The sequence below is a fragment of the Gouania willdenowi genome, chromosome 22, assembly GCF_900634775.1.
Source record: "Gouania willdenowi chromosome 22, fGouWil2.1, whole genome shotgun sequence".
Lineage (NCBI taxonomy): Eukaryota > Metazoa > Chordata > Actinopteri > Blenniiformes > Gobiesocidae > Gouania > Gouania willdenowi.
Window position 1 is genome coordinate 1,908,169 of NC_041065.1, and position 18,813 is coordinate 1,926,981.

The window sequence follows — 18,813 nt, forward strand, 5'->3', positions numbered from 1 at the left end:
TTTATGTAATTCATTATTCAACCACAATTAATGTGTTCAAGACCCAGCACTTTTATTTATTGTTTTATCAAATCAAAGATGCAATAATTTGGGCGTTCAGTTAAAAAAAATTTCTTGAAGATTTAGTGTAACTAGTATTTTTTATTTTATTATTTTCCATCCATCCATTTTCTTGGCGGAGGCAGCAGTCTCAGCAGAGATGCCCAGACCTCCCGATCCACACCAGGCCAGCTCAGAGACAGTCCCTCCAGCGTGTCCTGGGCCTTCCACGAGGCCTCTTCCCAGTAGGACATGCCTGAAACATCTCCTGAGGGAGGCGACCAGGAGGAATCCGAAACAGACAGCTGGCTCCTTTCGACGTGAATAAGCAGCGACTCTACTCTGCGATCTTGTCCTTTCGGTCATTACCCAAATCTCATGACCATAGGTGAGGGTAGGAATATCGAGTAATAGATCGATGGGTAAATTGAGAGCTTTGCCCTCTCGACTCAGCTCCCTCTTCACCACAACAGTCCGATACAGCGACCGCATCACTGCTGACGCCGCACCAATCCGTCTATCGATCTCACGCTCCATCCGACCCTCACTCTTGAACAAGACCCTGAGATACTTGAACTCCTCCACTTGAGGCAAGGACTCTACACCTACCCAGAGAGGGGAAGCCACCTTTTTCCAGGTGGAGAACCATGTCCTCAGATTTGGAGGTGCTGATCCTCGTCCCGGCCGCTTCACACTGGGCTGCAAACCGCCCCAGTGCACGCTGAAGGTCCTGATTTGATGAAGCCAACAGAACAACATCATCTGCAAACAGCAGAGATGAAATCCTGAGGTTCCCAAATGGGACTCCCTCCGGTCCCTGGCTGCACCTAGAAATTCTGTCCATAAAAGTAATGAACAGAATCGGTGACAAAGGGCAGCCCTGGTGGAGACCAACATGCACTGGGAACAGGTCTGACTTACTGCCGGCAATGCCAACCAGGTTCCTGCTGTGGTCATACAGGGAATGGACAGCCTACATGTGCTTTGTGGATCTGGAGAAGGTGTTCGAACGTGTCCCTCGTGGTGCCCTGTGATGGGTGCTCCGGGAGTATGGGGTCCGGGGCCCTCTGCTAAAGACGGTTCGTTCCCTGTATTTTATTTTTAATTTTTTAATTTATTTATTTGATTGGGACAGCGAGTTAATGGACATACATGAATAAAAAATACATGAATGTAAACAGTAGCCAGTGGCTAATTTCCATCTGTTGTCTCAAATGGGGCCGGGGTCACATGGGGCTATATAGAAAATAAGACCGTACACAAATACCAAAAGTTCATAATGCCACACACAAGGTTAATTCATTTCATACATACAAAAAAACACACACATTCACGAACCAGACACTACTCACTATTACAGTCTACTCACTATTGCACACACCCCACTATTGCCCATATCCCTCTACTGATGAACTCAACCCAGTATTGCTATGAGTGAGAACAGGTGTGATTTGACCATAACCAGTTTTTCATTTGAGCTTTACCAGAGCCCAATGTTGGGCATTCTCTCAGTTTTATCGACTATTCCACAGCCTTGGACAGAACAGTTTGGCCAAAGGTAGAACGTCTAGGAGGTATCACCAGGTCCCCTCTGGTGGTGGCTGGTGTTGACCTTTCAGAATTACAGTAAGTGTTGTTGGGCACACAAGTGACCAGCTAGTGAGGCAGTAAACAATATGAGAAATTATCATGGAATAAAAATCTTTTTGCAGTGTTCAAATTCAGGTTGTTCCAAATGTGACGGAAACTCCGATTATTATATTGAATAATATGAGCAACTTTTTTTACGTGACTTTTGAATGACAGCGTTAGATCAAGAATAATCCCTAGATACTCAAAATCATGAACAACATCCAGTTCCACACCATTAAGAAAAACATTTGATTGACTTTGTTCGGTTTAACGTTGTGAAAATTACATGCAAATCATTTTTTGGTGTTCAACAGGAGACATGAGTCCCTAAGCCAGTTACTGTATGTACACAAGACAAAGCAGATGTCTTATGTCATTTATTTGCTTAACTCCTAACTTCCTCTCGTCATTCATTTTTATTTTACTATTTACAATTATTTATTTCATTTTAATGTAGTGTGATCTGTTTTTCTCCAAAACACAGTCTTTGTTTAGACCTTTTTTCTTCTTGTGACATAAGTCGGCTAATCAATAATGTGTTTCTAAGACAACAATGACCTAGCCATTTCATTTCAGATGAAAATGAAATGAAACATAACTTTGTGCTAACCACATTTCCTTGTTTGGGTGTGTCAGTGAATAGGTTTGGTTAGCAGTGCCAACACATTCTCCAATAAACCAGGCTATTGTCCTCACAATGAACATGGCTGAGTCATAGTTTAGATACTGGAAGGACGAGAATAGAAAAAGTTTGTTATTAATGTGCACAAGTTTTCACTTCCAGTTATGAGTCAGATATAAAGTATGGAAGGCATCAACAATATTCAAGCAATAAGTGACAAATACTTAAATGTCCTTTGATGCATTTATTTTTTTAACAATTTTTATTTGATTTGGGGAGATTTTGTGTAGTAATTTGAGAAGAATTGCAGGATTTGGGAAAAAACTGAATTATTTGGGAATTTACACAATGATTCATGTTTTCTCTGTCAACACTCTTGAGACCCAAATCGAAAGCGATGAAGGGCCGGATTTGGTCCCCCGGCCTTGAGTTTGACACATGTGACTTAGGTGATCAATCAAGTGTATTTATCAACCACGCATGAATCTGTCTGAGTGTTTACTGCAATGAGCTTCGTGCTGAGCTGGATTTGAAGTTCAGAAATGTCTTAAACTGGACCAGCAAGAAGAACGAGCAGATTTCATCATTAACACATGTTCCTATGCTGCATAATTAACATTAAAAAATGTTTTACAGGAAACCAAGTATTTCCATGGAGACACATTCTAGACAGAATTCCATAGAAAGGTTGTTTGTTAAAATACAAGATATTAGGATATTAGATAATGTATTTCACAGTTACAAAACTTTATACAGCTGTGTGTTGCTGTGTTGAAATGGAAAATGTAATTACTTTGACTCATTTTAGAGCCAAACCTTAAAATATATAATCCTTAAATAATTCCAGCAAGTTCTTTTTGTCTTATTTTAAAAAAGTAAAAAATATGTTTAGACAACTTTTTTTTCAGGAACTTTACTTTGATCTCATGACATTTTTCCAATGTCAACTGCCAGTCTTCCTCAGAGCAGCAGTCTGCTGATCGCTTTGATGTGTCCTTGAGTTATTTTTGGACATGGTCAAATTGACAGTTCTGATGTCATCCACAGGGTTAGGCAAAAGTGGATAGGAAAGGAGATAGGAGGGAATAATCGGACACACCCTTGGTGATTATGTGCAGCTGGCTGTGTGACCAGAGCCCAGGGACCATCTGCAAATAGCAACACCGCTGCAACAACAAAAACAAATACTACGAGAATGTCGTCACTGGTATTCACTGCAGCGTCACCACAATTACTGCAGCCTTGACTTGCCTCCTGCTGATCACACTTGATGTTGACCATCCATAACTTTAATGGATGGGCTCCTCCCACCTGTGTGTCGTTGCTGCCTCCTCATCTCTGTGACTTTCCTTCCTCAGATTACTGCAGCTGACTGGACACAAGCAGAAACAACATATCAGCTCTATGAGGTTCTGTTCAAAGTTCACAAGGTCAGTTTATAGATCAAAGCCCAGACATCCTCATTGTTTTAGCTGATGTTACAGTGTATCATAGATGAACAATTAATCTGATCAGATGAGCATGCTCCACCAAATGCACCTCATTGGTTATATTTTAGCAGTAATTCCTTTATCTACCACCAGACACTTGGTCCTATAGTTTGTTGCATGTTGTTACCTTTTATTAAAGCTAAGTCTGAATACACAAGTGTGATCTTGTTTTCTAGTATTACATTGTAGTAATTAATGCACAATCAGCGTCTCTGTGTCAGCAAATGAAAGATGAGCTACTGTAAGTTGTTGAAATGGTTAAAAACCTGCTTTAGCAATTGTTTAATGTCAGATTAAACTGAGTTCAGAGTCAAGATTAATTTACACATCTTTGACTTCTTCTTTTGATAATGCTGATGCTTTTGCTATTGATAAGGATCAATAATAACAGTGATATCTAAAAGCTTTGATTGCCTTGTTATATCACCAAAAACAAGCTGACTTTATTAATATGTTTGGGCTGGACTTTAGCTTTCACTAAAAGAATGAAATGGTTCCTAGTTCTGATAAATATAACAGGATCCTCAGGCAGAAACCAGATTTGAATTATATTCATGGCCTTCAGTACAATTCCACATTGCTAACATTTACACAGCACACATCTTATTAGCATGAGTTTGAGTTTGATCACACGTACCTAAAGTTCAGGTTTGACTGGCAGAACAACAGTTCTATGTTTTGTGAACTTTGCTTGTTGTTGCTTCATTCGTGGAAAGTGTACGTAGAAATAATAGAAGTAAGTTATTTGAAATGTTGTCTTTCAGCTGTGTGTGGCCGAGGACTCCTGGCTGCAGGCCCGGCTCTACTTGGGTCTGGAACATTCACATGAGCAGCAGAACGAACCGCTGTGCTTTAGTATTCTAGTCGGCCACGGCCAGAGCCACAGCTTCAGCGTGGAGCTAGCCACAGATCTCGCTATCTGGGAGAAATGCTTCCAAAAAGCCGTCTTCCTAGAAGTGCAGCGAGTTAGGGTGAGTAGACTCAACCTGGAACCATGCACCAAAGTGACTAATCATGCGTTTCCACTGTCGTTTTGCGTGTTTTCACTGGGAAAAAGTAGCTCCTCCGTGGTACCTGGTGCTGCTTTTGTAGTACCTCCTTCGTTGAGGTTCCAAAAAAGCAGCCCTCATCTGAAAATGTGATGTAGGCACAAAGCAGACACTGATTGGGTCTGAGAATCATCACAGCGTAGAGTCATCAACTCACACATAAAGAGGAAGCATTGGCGATCTTGTGAGGACGGCAGCAAAAAAGTGCAATCCGTGGAGTCTGGCAGTTTCACGTGTCAGGTTGGTGCTCAATGGAAACACTCTGGAGTGCAGAGCCGTGTAGAGCCGATACCACCAATGGAAACGCGCCATTAGGGTGCGTTCACACTGATGGATCCTAGAGTGGGTCAAACGCTCTGATAGTCCTCCTCGTTTGGGTTTCAGAGCGTTTCCAGGTCTAGAGCAGTGGTTCCCAGACTTTTTGCAGTCGCGTACCCCTTCAGACCTTTAACATGAATCCATGTACCCCCATGTGTCCCTGAATTTTACCTATCCTGTTGAGGAATAATATGTAATAAAAATAATAATAATAATAATCTGTGAGCACACAAGAAAACAACCTATTCAGAATTATAACTTTTTAATTTATTTATTTTTTTTAGCCCATTAGCATTGAAACAATTCTCTCTTTTTAGAAAAAGAAATATCTCGATTTTTTTTAAATTCATAAGTTATGACAAATATTAATCATCATGAAACTGTGAAATGCAACATTAATGGGAAAAGTGAGGTTGAGGGGATGCAAACGACTTAGTTCCCACTGTTAAGAAACGCTTGTAAACCAGTTGTATTATTATTATTATTATTATTATTTAAAAGGTTGCCTCATTCAGATGAAGCCAATGTATATGTTCATAACAGAAACTACACACAATAATAAAATAATATTTATAAACTTGTAAATATGCAGTAGGAAATACTTGCCAGTAAATAAAGCCCTATTAAACTGTATAAAACAATAACCAGGAATAAGTATTTGCTCCCTGGTAAATATAACAACTGGTACAATGATAAACTTGGTGATGTTACAGCCTGTGCAGCAGTACGAGACGCTGTCTCCGGTAGCTTATGTCTCCGAAATGTTTCTCGGTTTTAGTATCCCCCAACTTTTGTGCATACAACACACTGGCCACGTATGTAACTCCATAGCATTGCAGCTTTCATCATAAATGCGCTTTTTTTGCTGTGATTGCGTCTCTGTCTGAGGCTGCATGAAGGGGGAGGGGCTCTGCCTCCGACTCCTCGCTGTCACGGTTGAGTGTAGGTGTGGACCCAAATGCAAGGAGAGATGTAGGCAGGATGGATGCATAGCATTCTTGGAACCAGTCCATGTTTATTTCTCCAAGAAAACGTAACTTAAATCCAAAAAGACAGGAGGTACAGGGAGCAAGGACCAGACAATGACATGAACCAGCAAACACACTGTGACCAAGCAGTGGAGGGGGCCTGATTGGGAACGGGCCACACCTGGGTGAAAACATGAGCGAGGTAATCAGTCACCAACCAAGCACACAGACATAACTGGGGGTGGAGCCACAAGCAGGAACACCTGGAACACAGACAAGAGTTAAACACAGGAGGCCAGACTCACATCGAATAAACAAAGACAGAATAACTTAAAGAGAACCTAAATAACACAACCTGACACTCACTATGACCATGCAGACCACAGGTGTACCGCTGCTAGCATCTTGGTCCGCTGCACACTGTGAATATTTGGTCTTGCTATCGCTGTCAGGTGACGCTTAACTGTCGGCCGGCGACTACCCTGGGGGTACTCGTACCCCACTTTGGGAACCTAGAATCTTGAGTGATTAAGTTCACTGTTTTTGTGACGTCATGAACTTTGACCCCTACTTTTTTACTGGTAGGTCGTACAGCTTCGGTCCAATGAAATGAAATACTCCACTTGAGATGAGCTTTTCATAAATAGAACCATCAAACTTGTGCGATTAATATTCGTAAAGATATGGAAAATTTAGGTTTTTGACACTCGACACGACTTTGACATTTTGGTTCCAAAAAAGGTCGACTGCACATCCTTGACATTGACCCTATGAGATGACATACATTGCATTAATAGCCTAGGAGGAGTTCCTACTCCAACAAGAACAGTATATTTGCCAAATACAATAATATATACAATACTTATGCATATACATATAATCCAAGCCAAAATTAACGCCAACGAAGCCTAGAAGCTCCGCAGTCTCCTGTGTTGTTATGGTATTATGGGTATTCTGGGAACTCTTGAAATGAGGAAAGTTCCGTGCTGTTTGGAGTGCAAAATTTTTTTTTCTGTAATCAATGAATCGCAATTAATGCGTTAAAGTCACAGCCCTAATGTATGTATATATAATGAATATTTTTTACAGCACTTTTGTTACATTATTGACTAGTTATTACATTTCGGGTTTTATTACATTTTTTGTTAAATAATAATACCAGTTTTGTTACATATGGGGCTCTAACGCTCCTCCTTACACAATGTCCAGCCATGGTCTATTTTCCCGTTTGAAGGCCCCAGTGCAGCCAAGCAAAGCTAAATGCTAAGAAGAGTGTGTAGCCCTCGGGCTTTGGTGCTGAAGACCCTTAAGTATAGGGACATTTATGAATATTGCAAAGCAGGGCGCCTGCCACAAGACATTTCAATCACATGCACACTAGTTTGTTTCAGGTCAACATAACACAACAATCCTTATTTCACCAGCAGGAAAACACTGGTGGTGCTAAAGGACGGTCGTATAAATCAGCACTAAATCATTTCTGAAACCTAATAGGAGAAAGTAAAAAGAAGAAACGTTCATTTAACATTGTAGTGTTAATATGTGCATTTAATATTAAAAAACAAAACAAAGATCTCACCCCTTAATTTAAAATATCACAAAAATGACATCACAAAAACTTCAACTGCAGTTTTTGGCCACTTTGCTGCATTTTTTAAAACCATCATGATTTCCTATGTTTGTTTACCTGCTGTAGTTTTCAGCTTCATTATATAAGACAAGATGAATACACTATTTTATTCTAATAATTATAAAAATGATTATTAATAATAAAAATAATAATAACAATAATAACACGCCCTGTCCAGGGTGTACCCCCGCCCAGCGCCCAATGGAAGCCGGAGATTGGCACCAGCAGACCCCGGCGCCCCTGAATAACAGGACCAAGTGGGTCTGAAAATGGATAAATAGATGAATAATAATCATAATAATAACAAGGATTTAATAGTGTTTTAATGTAATACACAGAAAACGTGTCTGCTTCTGTTCTATGGAATGGAATAAAGTGTTGTTGAGTTGTTCTGTGGACTTTTAGACTTTCAGTGCTGAAAATCAAGCTTGTCATTTTGAAAGTCCTAAATGTAGCTGAACGAGTGAGAGAAAAACGCTGTGAGCACCAACATCCAATCGGAGAACGACACTACAATGTGAACATGAGTGCACACTGAGCTCGTGCACTCTAATCCACAGCAGGTGGATCACTGTTCATTATCATCAGGGATCATCATGGATGCCTACAGTGAAGGTCACCAAATCATCCAGAGCTGCATCAGCCTGCTCATACATTAATGCTTAAGCTTAAGTGACTAAAACCTTTACCAGTGGGACTCATTTTCAGCCCTGGAGTTTCATACCTCAGACTGGCCCACTTTAGATCAAAACATATTATTATAAAAATCATGTTCTAGTCTTACATGTAGTCTACAATAACATTCTGTTCTGTAAAGTCTAAAATATTTCTATTCAGTGCAGGTAAGGGTTTCATCAAAATGTAGAATTATTTCTAGACGAGCTCACATCAACATTAGTCTTTACAACAATAGCAGAATCACTAATCAATGAAGGCAGTGGTTACAAATCTTTTCTGCTGTAGAAAAATGAAAAAATCTCACTCAGAATCTAACTTCAGCTATAATTAATCACCTGCTTCATTTATTAAAAACAAGATGGTAAATCTTATCAAATGCATAGATAAATGCATTAATTATTCAATATCAATAAAAAAATTCAGTTTTAATTCAGATTCTTATTTTTTTTTTAAGCATATTTAAGTAGGGATTCAAGGCTGATGGGCTGTGGGGGTGCAAATGGGAGGGGGTGTGGCATCTGTCGTTCATATGTTTATACCAGGGGTGTCTAAAGGTGGTCCACCAGGATGTCAATGTGTCCCTGCTCTAACACGTCTGCTAACGAGTCTCCCCGCTGTGTTGGAACAGGGACACATTGAAAACCTGTTGGACCCCCGACCCTCCAGGACCACGTTTGGACACCCCTGAAACTGAGTGCACGGATGGAATGCGTCTGTAAAAAAAAGGAAAGAGCTGTGTTATGATTGAGGATAGCACGTAAACACTGTTGTCACGGACTGAGTTTACCTCATACTGAGATCAATTATGAGCACACGTGCACTATCGAAAAATTAGTTTTTGCAAAAAAAAATGTATTCAGTTTTGTTCACTTTTGTTTTCAAAGTGAACGTACACGTGTTTTATTTGTTTATTGGATTAGGTTAGGTTAGAGTTAAGGTTGCATGCGCATATATGTTCATAATCGATCTCAGTACGAGGTAAACTCAGTCCGTGACACCGGCGCTCACAGCCCAATCATCAGACCAGCCCACCGGGAATTGTCCCAGTCCTCCCGATTAGCCACTGCGGGCCTGACCTTTACTGATAAAACACATTTCGGTTTACTAGTACTACTAGTACACTCAAAATCTCACTAGTAGTACAAGTAAAGATGAAATATTAACTAGTAGTACTAGCAGTACTAATGTACAGTGACAGAAGTAGGAGGTAGGACTGGGTGATATATCGAGTATCAAGATATATCGGCTTTTTTATTTTGGCAAAATAGAATATTACAGTATTGCCTATTTTTATTAGGGCTGTCACTTTATCCGGTTAAATGCGATAAATTAATTACAACAAAAAATAATTCACTAAAAAAAACAACAGTTAATCGCTTTTTCTTTGGCACTTCAAAAGAGTGGAACCTTTTTCTTTTCTTTTTTTTTTTTTTTTTTTTTTTTTTTTTTTTTTTTTTTTTCTTGTCTGCACATTCTGTCGAAGGTTAACACTACAAGAAGTGCAATCTTTTAACAGCAATGCATATTTTGTTATTGCAATTAAATAAATTTATTTATTTCATTGCATAATTGTGACCATCACCAGCCCTCCCTAGGGAAGGGTAAGAAATACTTTATTAAAGGGAGGATGTAAAAAAAGAGAGGGCAGTGTTACACCAAGGTGAGGGGTTGGAGAGGGGTGGGGAAGTTAACAGGGAAGAGGAATACAAGATAGGAAATGGAATGGGTGGGGAGTAGTCGATAGATTTCAAGTGATGCGATGTGAAATTGTGGTTGTGTATATTGTGCTTATTGTTGAGTTATCAAGCCAGTTTGGTGACCAGTGTGCGGCTTAGGAATAATGGTGGTGGCTGTGAACAGAGGAAGAAGTGAGTGGAAATTCCATAAAACAGGTATTTGGGAACAACGTGTCTGTGGTTGAGCCCAGTATGAGTGTTATCCCACAGCCCAAGGCCAGTACATCCATGACAAATGTATTTCCAAGAACCGCCACTGCAAAACCCACGAGCTGCCCCCGGGCCCCGGAAGCAGCCAGGCCAGCAGCAAGAGCGGGCAACCCGGGGGCCCCCGGCGACCACCACACGGCCAGGCAGCCCCCCGAACGCCCCCAAGATCCCAAACCGAGAGGCAACCATCGCCCCCCCCATACACACCCGAGAAAGCCCCAAGGAGCCAAGGACCCAGCGCACCACGCCACCAATCCAACCCCCAACCCCCCCCCCCCACCCCCCCCCCCCCACACCCCCGCGCCCAACCCCCCGAGGGGAGGGCCCAGAGAGCTCCCCGCCCGAGACCCCAGCGGAGGAGCCGAAGCCCACGCCCAGCAGACGACCAGAGCCACGCCAAACGGGCAGCCGGCGGGCACCCGCCGCCGGGCCCAGAGCCAGCAGGGACCCGACCCCAGGCCAGAGGGACCCGGAATGAACGCAGCACCAGGAGCAGCCCGCCCAGGGAGGACGACCACACCCCAAGCCGCATAAGGCACCAGGGGGCCGCCGGGAGTCTCCCCGCCGGCCCCCAGGCACCCCAACCTAGCCCCCCATGGCGCCCCAAATCACCTATTGTTGATGTCGCCCGCGCCACGGGCTTTAGTTTTTTTATTTTTTATTTTTTTTTTAAAAGCCAGGGCCCCCTCCAAGGGCCAAGCCAGACCGCCTTGTGCATCCCCAGCACCCTGCCTCACGGGGCACTGCCCAAGCAGGGGCCGTACCATTAGGTATGCAAGGGCGCGGCACGCGGCACCCGCCCCGAAAGACCCCCGCCAGGACCGGCCCGGCCAGCCAGCCAATCACCCCGGGCCCCAGGAGCACCCCCGGGACCAGGACCCCCCAAGGGCAAGTCCCCGGGCCAAGCCCCCCGGGACGCACCCCCCACCCCCGCCCAGGACCCGGCCACAGCCCAGCAGGACCGCACAGCCCCGGACAGCCCAAGGCCAGCAGCCCAGGGCCCGCCGCCCCCCGGGCAGCGCCAGCCACGGAGCAGCGCCACCCACCGGCCCGCGAGCAACCGGCGATCCCCACCGCGGGGACGGAGGCACCCCAAAGGCACACATCAAGTGCGGAACCGCAGCCCCGAGCCAAAGATGCCCCGGACCCACCCACCAGTCCGCAGATGGCAGGACAGACCCACCAGGCGGCCGACAGCAACCTCCACCACCGGAACAGCTAGCGCCGCCCCCCAGTAAACAGCATCGCTCCGAGGCACCTAGCAACCCCGCCCCAACCCCGGTGAGGACACCAGCACACCCCCAGCACACCCACCCCCCAAACCGGCGAGGCAGGCCGCCCCAGGCCCGCACACCGCGGGGCCCGCCCCCAAGGCCACCAGCCGACGAAACAAGCACCAAGCCTCACCCAAGGGGAGGAAGCGTCCCCGCGCTCCACCAGGCCGACACCGCCCGGAAAGACCCCGCAAGGAGAGACCCCAGCAAAGCCCCCCCGAGACCCACCGCCACGCCCGACCACACCATCCTGATGTATTTTCACTCTATGTAGTGGCCCAGCCACCAACAGAGGGGCCAGGCCCCCACCGGAGAGGCCCAAATATGTGAGCCAACCCACCACCCTGTTATGGTGCCTCTCCATTCCCCAATGGAGAGGCACTTCCCTATCCCCTGTGTGAGTGTGTGTGTTCAGTGAATGTATGGGGTGTAATTAAAAGAAGGGGGATGGAGGGGAGCGGTGCTCCCCATCCTACCTCTGTGGATATACGTGTATGTGGTGTAATAGGCCGGAGGGTGTAAGTGAGGGTACACCCTCCGGGGGGTGGCATGTTGAGGTGTGATTAAAATTGGAGGGATTAGTAGGGTAACTAGAGGTGGGAGTGCCGCCCCCACGCCACTACATAGTGATACAGGTGGCGGCCCCCTCCACCCCCAGTCCCACCATCCAGCCCCCCAAGGGTTGGGTATGGGTGTGTGGTGCATATTGTGAATGGGCCAGACCAGCTGGGAGTGAGGTGAAGTGTACATGTAGGAGGACTGTCCGGTGCGAGCCGGGCCCGTCCGCGTGGCGGGCCACGCGAGATGGTAGATGGTGCAGACGGGCAAGCGGCACTGTGGGCCCCGGAGCAGCAAAGCCGGAGACCCCCCCCACGGCACCCCCCAGACTGCGACGGCCCCGCGGAGCACAGCGGCACCCCCCACCCCCGGGCGCAGCCAGGCACCAACCCCGTCCCCCGGTGCCCCAGGGAGCGACCCCCGCCGCACGCCGGCCCAGAGCGATGCCCCCCCGCCGCCAAGGAGAGCGGCCGAGCAGGGGGGAGGCCCGTGCCCGCACCAGGGCCAGCACAGGCCCACCCGGCGCCACGACACAACACCCTCCACCGGAAGGCGGCCCCGGCCCCCCCGACGAAAGAGGACACCATCCACCGCCAAGCAGGGCCACCCCGCCAGCCACGGACCGGCAAGCCCGAGTACCGAAACACCCCCAGCCCGGTACCGCCATCCCACACCAACGGCGCCAGAAGAGCCCCCCCCCCCCACGGAGGGGACCCCCGACGACCCACGCACCGGCACGAGACACCCCCCCGACGCCAGCGCACCCCGGACGACAGCGGGCCCCAGGCCACCAGCCCCGCCCCACCCAAGGCTGCGCAGCGCCGCCACGAGCCGCGGCCGGTCCCCGGGCAGATGACAGGAGAGCACGCCCCCGGACACCCAGACCACGGATCCACCCCCGGGACACCCCCGCCCCGGAATGGCGCCCACGGCGCCCGGTGCGCCCAGCCAGCAGACCAGCCAATCCTGACGCGGATCCACCAGGCCAAGAGCCACGCGCCGCGCCCCCGCACACCCACCCAACACGACCCCCGGGGAGGCCCCATAGCACCCCCCACCCCACACCCCCAGCCGTACTGGCCACACCGGAGGGGGGCCCCGCCCGGCCCGTCACGCAAGCGACATCCCTGGCGAAGGCGCGCCCCAGGGAGCCAAGCCGAGGACCCGCAAGGGCCGACGGAGCAACCCACGGCCACACCCCGCCACCCAGCAACCCAGGAGGCAATCGCCGACCCCGGGCAGCAGCCACCCCCAAAGCCGCCCACACCCCGGATCCCCCCGGACCGGAGCCACGGACCCCACCACCCCAGGCCCCCCAACGGGACCACCCCCCAGCCAACCCATCCGGCACGGCACCGCCCGCCCCCCAGGCGGGAGCAACAGCCCCCCCACCAGCCCCCAGGCAAACGGGAGCCCCCCAAACCCAGCCCAACCGGATGGCGGGCGCAAGAGCAAAGGAGGAGGGGGGGGAGGACGAGACAGGGGGACAGGGAGCAAGGGGAAGGAGCGGCAGAGGAGCACGCAGGGCCCCAGCCCCAGAGGCCAACCAGATGCGCATGCAAGGGGCAACAGCGCCAAATCGAACAGCCCTGGGACCCTGTGAACACCCAGAAGGAATGCACACCCGCGCCGAGGCAGCCAGGCACCCCGGCAACCCTCCCCAGCCAACCCGGCCAGGACTACCCCAGAGGCCCAAGGGCGGCCCAGGCCTACAGTTGGACTAGTGCGTTAGTAAAAAGTGGTGCTGGCAGTCGCTTGCAGGCTAGATCATGAGGCTTTAAAAATTTAGATTTAATGCAATTAAAAAAGGAGTCCAACGCTCCTCAAAGCACATTATTTTTTTTTGTTTTCTGAGAGCAGACATCTTTTCCATGGAGATAAATTCTGTGAGGAGATTTTGCCATTGGTTTATGTTTAAGGATTTTTTGTCTTTCCAATTTAGTAATATTGTTTTTTTTGCTATGGCTAGTGCCGCAAGGATTGATTGTGATCGGTTTGCGGGAAGTTGAAACATTGTCAGGTCTCCTATCAGACAAAGATTTAGAGATAAAGGAATTCTGCAGTCCAAAATGGAGGACAGTTTTTCAGTAATTAGAATCCAAAAGTGTTGCACTGGGGAGCAAAGCCATAAGGCATGTAAATAGGAATCCGCTGTATTCTGGGTGCACTGAGAGCAGATGTCTGTTGGGGAGAAGCCCATTTTATGCATTTTCTGTTGGGTAATGTGGGATCTGTGGAGGACCTTGTATTGAATTAGCTGAAGATTTGTGTTTTTCGTCATCTTAAAAGTATTACGACAAATTTCTGTCCAGAAATCAATGCTCGGGGTGATTGAGAGTTCGGCCTCCCACTTAGCGATTGGTAAGTAATTACAGTTGGTGATCGAGAGAGCTCTGTATATTTTTGAGAGTTTTTTTGATTTTGTTGAGATTTTTTTCATATATATAGCCAGTTCTGGAGGTTGTAAAGTAGTTAAGTCTAGTGGAGTAGTTTTCTTTATTGTTTCTGTTACTTGTAAGTACTGTAGAAAGTTACATTTATTTATACCGAAAGCTTGGGTTAGATTATTATATGTCCTAAGCTTGTCATTTTCAAAGAGGTCTTGGAGATGAGTGATTCCACTCTCTTCCCATATCTTCAAATAAAGTGGTGTTTTTTTATTTTTAAAGTCGGGGTTGTGCCAGATTGGAGACAGTATACTAGTTTTTAATTGAACATTTGTGATGTCCAGGGCTTTCCACCATGCAGACAGTGTGGAGGCAATTAGTGGGTTTTTAAAGCAGTTGTGATGTTTGAGGGTCGCAGTGATAAAAGGGAGATCAGAGAGTTTAATGTGTTTGCAGTCTAACTGTTCTATTTCTAACCAGGTGTTGTAGTAATCTTTTGGTTTTAGCCATTCTGTTAAATATAATATTTGGTTTGCTAAGTAATAATGCATGAAATTAGGGGCTTCTAAACCACCCTCGTCTTTGTTTTTTTGAAGGGTTGAAAGGCTTATTTTAGGTTTTTTATTTCTAGCATAGAATTTTGTAGTTGCAGAGTCTAATCTTTGAAACCATTGTTTTGGTGGTTTTAGTGGTATCATTGAGAACAGGTAGTTTATTTTAGGTAAGATTTTCATTTTAACTGAGGCTATCCTGCCAAGTAGTGAGATGGGGAGATTGTTCCATCTCCGCAGATCTTCTGTGACTTTGTCCAACATCGGATCATGATTTAGTTTAATTAATTCATTTAAGTTTGGTGATATATTTAAGCCTAGATATCTAATTGTATTTGTGGTGGAGGGGTGTTGTGGATTTTGGTGTGCAGGATTCCATGAATTTTTTGTCAAAGGGAGGATTGATGATTTTGTCCAGTTAATGGAATAGTCTGATAATTTAGAGAAGCTGTTTATTAGATTAAATACTTCCTCCAAAGAGGATTGTGGTTCTTCCAAATAGAGTAAGATGTCATCCGCGTAAAGATTAATTTTGTGTTCTGAGATGGATGAGTGGATTCCTTTAATAACAGAGTTCTGACGTACAGATGCTGCGAGAGGTTCAACGAATATTGCAAAAAGCAAAGGTGAGAGTGGGCAGCCTTGTCTGGTTCCCCTCTGCAGTGTGAAGCTTTGGGATGTTATTTTGTTTGTGGTTACTGAAGCCTTAGGTTTAGAGTATAGGGTAGAGATCCATTGGATGAATGATTCTCCGAAGCCAAATTTGCCAAGGACAGTTAGGAGGAACGACCAGTTGACTCTATCAAATGCTTTTTCTGCATCGAGTGACAAGATTATTTTTTTCTTTTTAGAGTTCTGTGCCATGTTGATCACATTAAACAGTCTTCTCACATTGTCTGTGGAGTGTCTATTTTTAATAAATCCTGTCTGGTCTTGGTGTATAATTGACTGTACTACTTTCTCTAACCTGGATGTGAGTGCTTTGGAAATAATTTTTAAGTCTGTGTTAATAAGTGAGATGGGACGATAGCTTGAGGGTAACATGGGGTTTTTGTCTGGTTTAAGTAACAATTTAATGTTCGCTGTATTCATGTGACCTCTTACATGCCCTTTATTTTTGATCTCTGTTACTACTCTGAAAAATAGTGGAGCCAGCATTGACCAGAAATGTTTTAGGAATTCAGCAGGGAACCCATCTGGACCTGGTGCTTTGCCTGTTGACATGCTATCTAAAGCATTTTGTAATTCTTGTAAGGTTAATGGTGAGTCTAAGGTGGTTTTCTGATCTATAGTGAGCTGTGGTAGGTTTAGTTTATTAAGAAAGGTTTTAATATCTTCCGGGTCAGGGTTTAAATTTGATGAGTATAAGTTTTGATAATAATCATGAAAGATGTTATTAATGTCCTGAGGTAAGTTTAAAGTTTGACCTGCATTATCAGAAATTGCTGCTATAAAGGAATTTTCTTTATTGTGTTTGAGCTGATTTGCTAAATATTTGCCTGATTTATTATTGTAGTCAAAGTTTTTGTATCTTAATTGTTGCAAAATGAAGTCGGTTTTTTTAGATAAGATGATATCCAGATTAAGTTTTGTATTTTGGAGTTTTTCCCATAAAAGTTCAGACGGGTTAGCTGCGTATTCTTCCGTAAGTTTTTTGATCTTTTCTTCAGTTGTTTTTTCTGTTATCTGTTCCTGTTTTTCTTAAAAGAAGAGTATGATATAATCTTCCCTCTAATGACAGCCTTGCCAGTTTCCCAGAGTAAGGACGGTGATATTTCCGGGGAGTCGTTTGTCAATAGAAAGTCCTCCCATTCTTTTCTTATAATTTTTTCAAATTCACTGTCATTAAGTAATGAGGTGTTAAAGCGCCATAGAGAGGATACTTTCTGATTAGAGTCACACTGCAGGGAGAGGGATATTGGGGCATGATCGCTAATAATTATAGGATGTATTTTAGAGGACATCTTATGTACGATGGAATTATTTGAAAGAAAAAAGTCAATTCGGGAGAAGGATTTATGCACGGGGGAGAAGAAGGTATATTCTTTTTTAGTTGGGTTATTCAGTCTCCATACATCTCCTATTCCAAGATCTTCCATGTAATCCATTAATACTTTAGCGGATCGAGATGGTTTTGTATTTGAGCACTTACTAGATCTGTCCAATGATGTGTTGAGCACCAGATTGAAGTCACCTCCGATGATTAAAGATGAGTCTGCAGAAAGGTCTGAAAGCTCTGAGAAAATTCTATGGAAAAAATCAGGGTCATCATTATTGGGGGCATATATATTTAGAATTGTGAAACATTTGTTATAGATTACTACTTTGATAATAATATATCTACCCTCTGGGTCTATGACGGAGTTGATTATGTTAACGGGTAACCTTTTGTTGAGAAGAACCGAGACTCCTCTTTGTCTGGAATTGAAACATGAATTATATATCTTGTTAAAATTTGAATCTGTCAGGGATTTTTCTTCTGATTTAAGTAAGTGAGTTTCTTGAAAGAAGACAATGTCTGCATTTAATCTTGATACATAGTCAAATATCTTAATCTTTTTAGCCTGCGAGCGAATGCCACGCACATTCCAAGAAGCTACTGTAAACTGATACATAGTATAAGGTGAGTGTTAGTCCATACAGGTGTGAGCATAAGTGAGAATCTGTGAGCATTTGTGCACAACTGTGTTGTAAAAAGCTTGGATGCAAGGAAAGAAAGAAGAGGAGACACATTTATCATGCGATAGCACCACGGGGTAAAGGACTGGATTGAATAGGTTAGTGAAAAGCACAAACATACAACGACAACATCCAATATCAAAAGAGTAAAAGGAGCAAGGGGTAATTATAGGAGGTATAGGAGGTGGGGGGTGTTGTGGGTGTTGAGTGAGTATGAAACAAAAAAAAGAGTGAGGGGTTCGAGACGAGTGAGTTGACATGAGGGTAGAGAGTGTCCTGTGAGAGAGTACGTGCCAAAAAGTGTTTACCAAAATCTAAGCCAATATGTAGCATACATACAAACATACATACATACACACACGTGTCTATATATACCTATCCATGTTTTTATTTTAGTGTTATTATTATCTTTATGTATTTATTTATTTTAATTATTATTATTGTTATATATATATTTCAAAAGAGTGGAACCTTTTTCTTTTCAAGAGTTCCCGGTTTACCCATGATAGTGATGCACAGACTACAATACAGAAAACAATATGGAAGACTGACACGCTTCTCAACTGCGTTTGCGTTAATTTTGGCTTATAAAAACACCGGATGGAAAACACAAGCCCAGTGCAAATCAAACAAGAAAGCGTTTGCTAAACACCAGAGCTTTGCAGTGTCTGCTACCTCAATGCTAAACATGTTGCTGCTAGCACCTCAATGCTAAACATGTTGCTGCTAGCACCTCAATGCTAAACATGTTGCTGCTAGCACCTCAATGCTAAACATGCTGCTGCTAGCACCTCAATGCTAAACATGTTGCTGCTAGCACCTCAATGCTAAACATGTTGCTGCTAGCACCTCAATGCTAAACATGCTGCTGCTAGCACCTCAATGCTAAACATGTTGCTGCTAGCACCTCAATGCTAAACATGTTGCTGCTGGCACCTCAATGCTAAACATGTTGCTGCTAGCACCTCAATGCTAAACATGCTGCTGCTAGC

The 18,813-nt window shown here is 45.0% G+C and overlaps 1 protein-coding gene across 1 annotated transcript in view; it reads left to right on the forward strand.

Moving 5' to 3' along the window:
• sntg2 (syntrophin, gamma 2) overlaps window positions 1-18,813 on the forward strand; it is a 144,966-nt gene that overhangs the window by 108,337 nt on the left and 17,816 nt on the right. Inside the window, exons 13-14 of the mRNA XM_028438657.1 lie at window positions 3,652-3,723; window positions 4,548-4,754. Coding sequence (XP_028294458.1) covers window positions 3,652-3,723; window positions 4,548-4,754 — 279 coding nt within the window. The remainder of the gene's footprint in view (window positions 1-3,651; window positions 3,724-4,547; window positions 4,755-18,813) is intronic.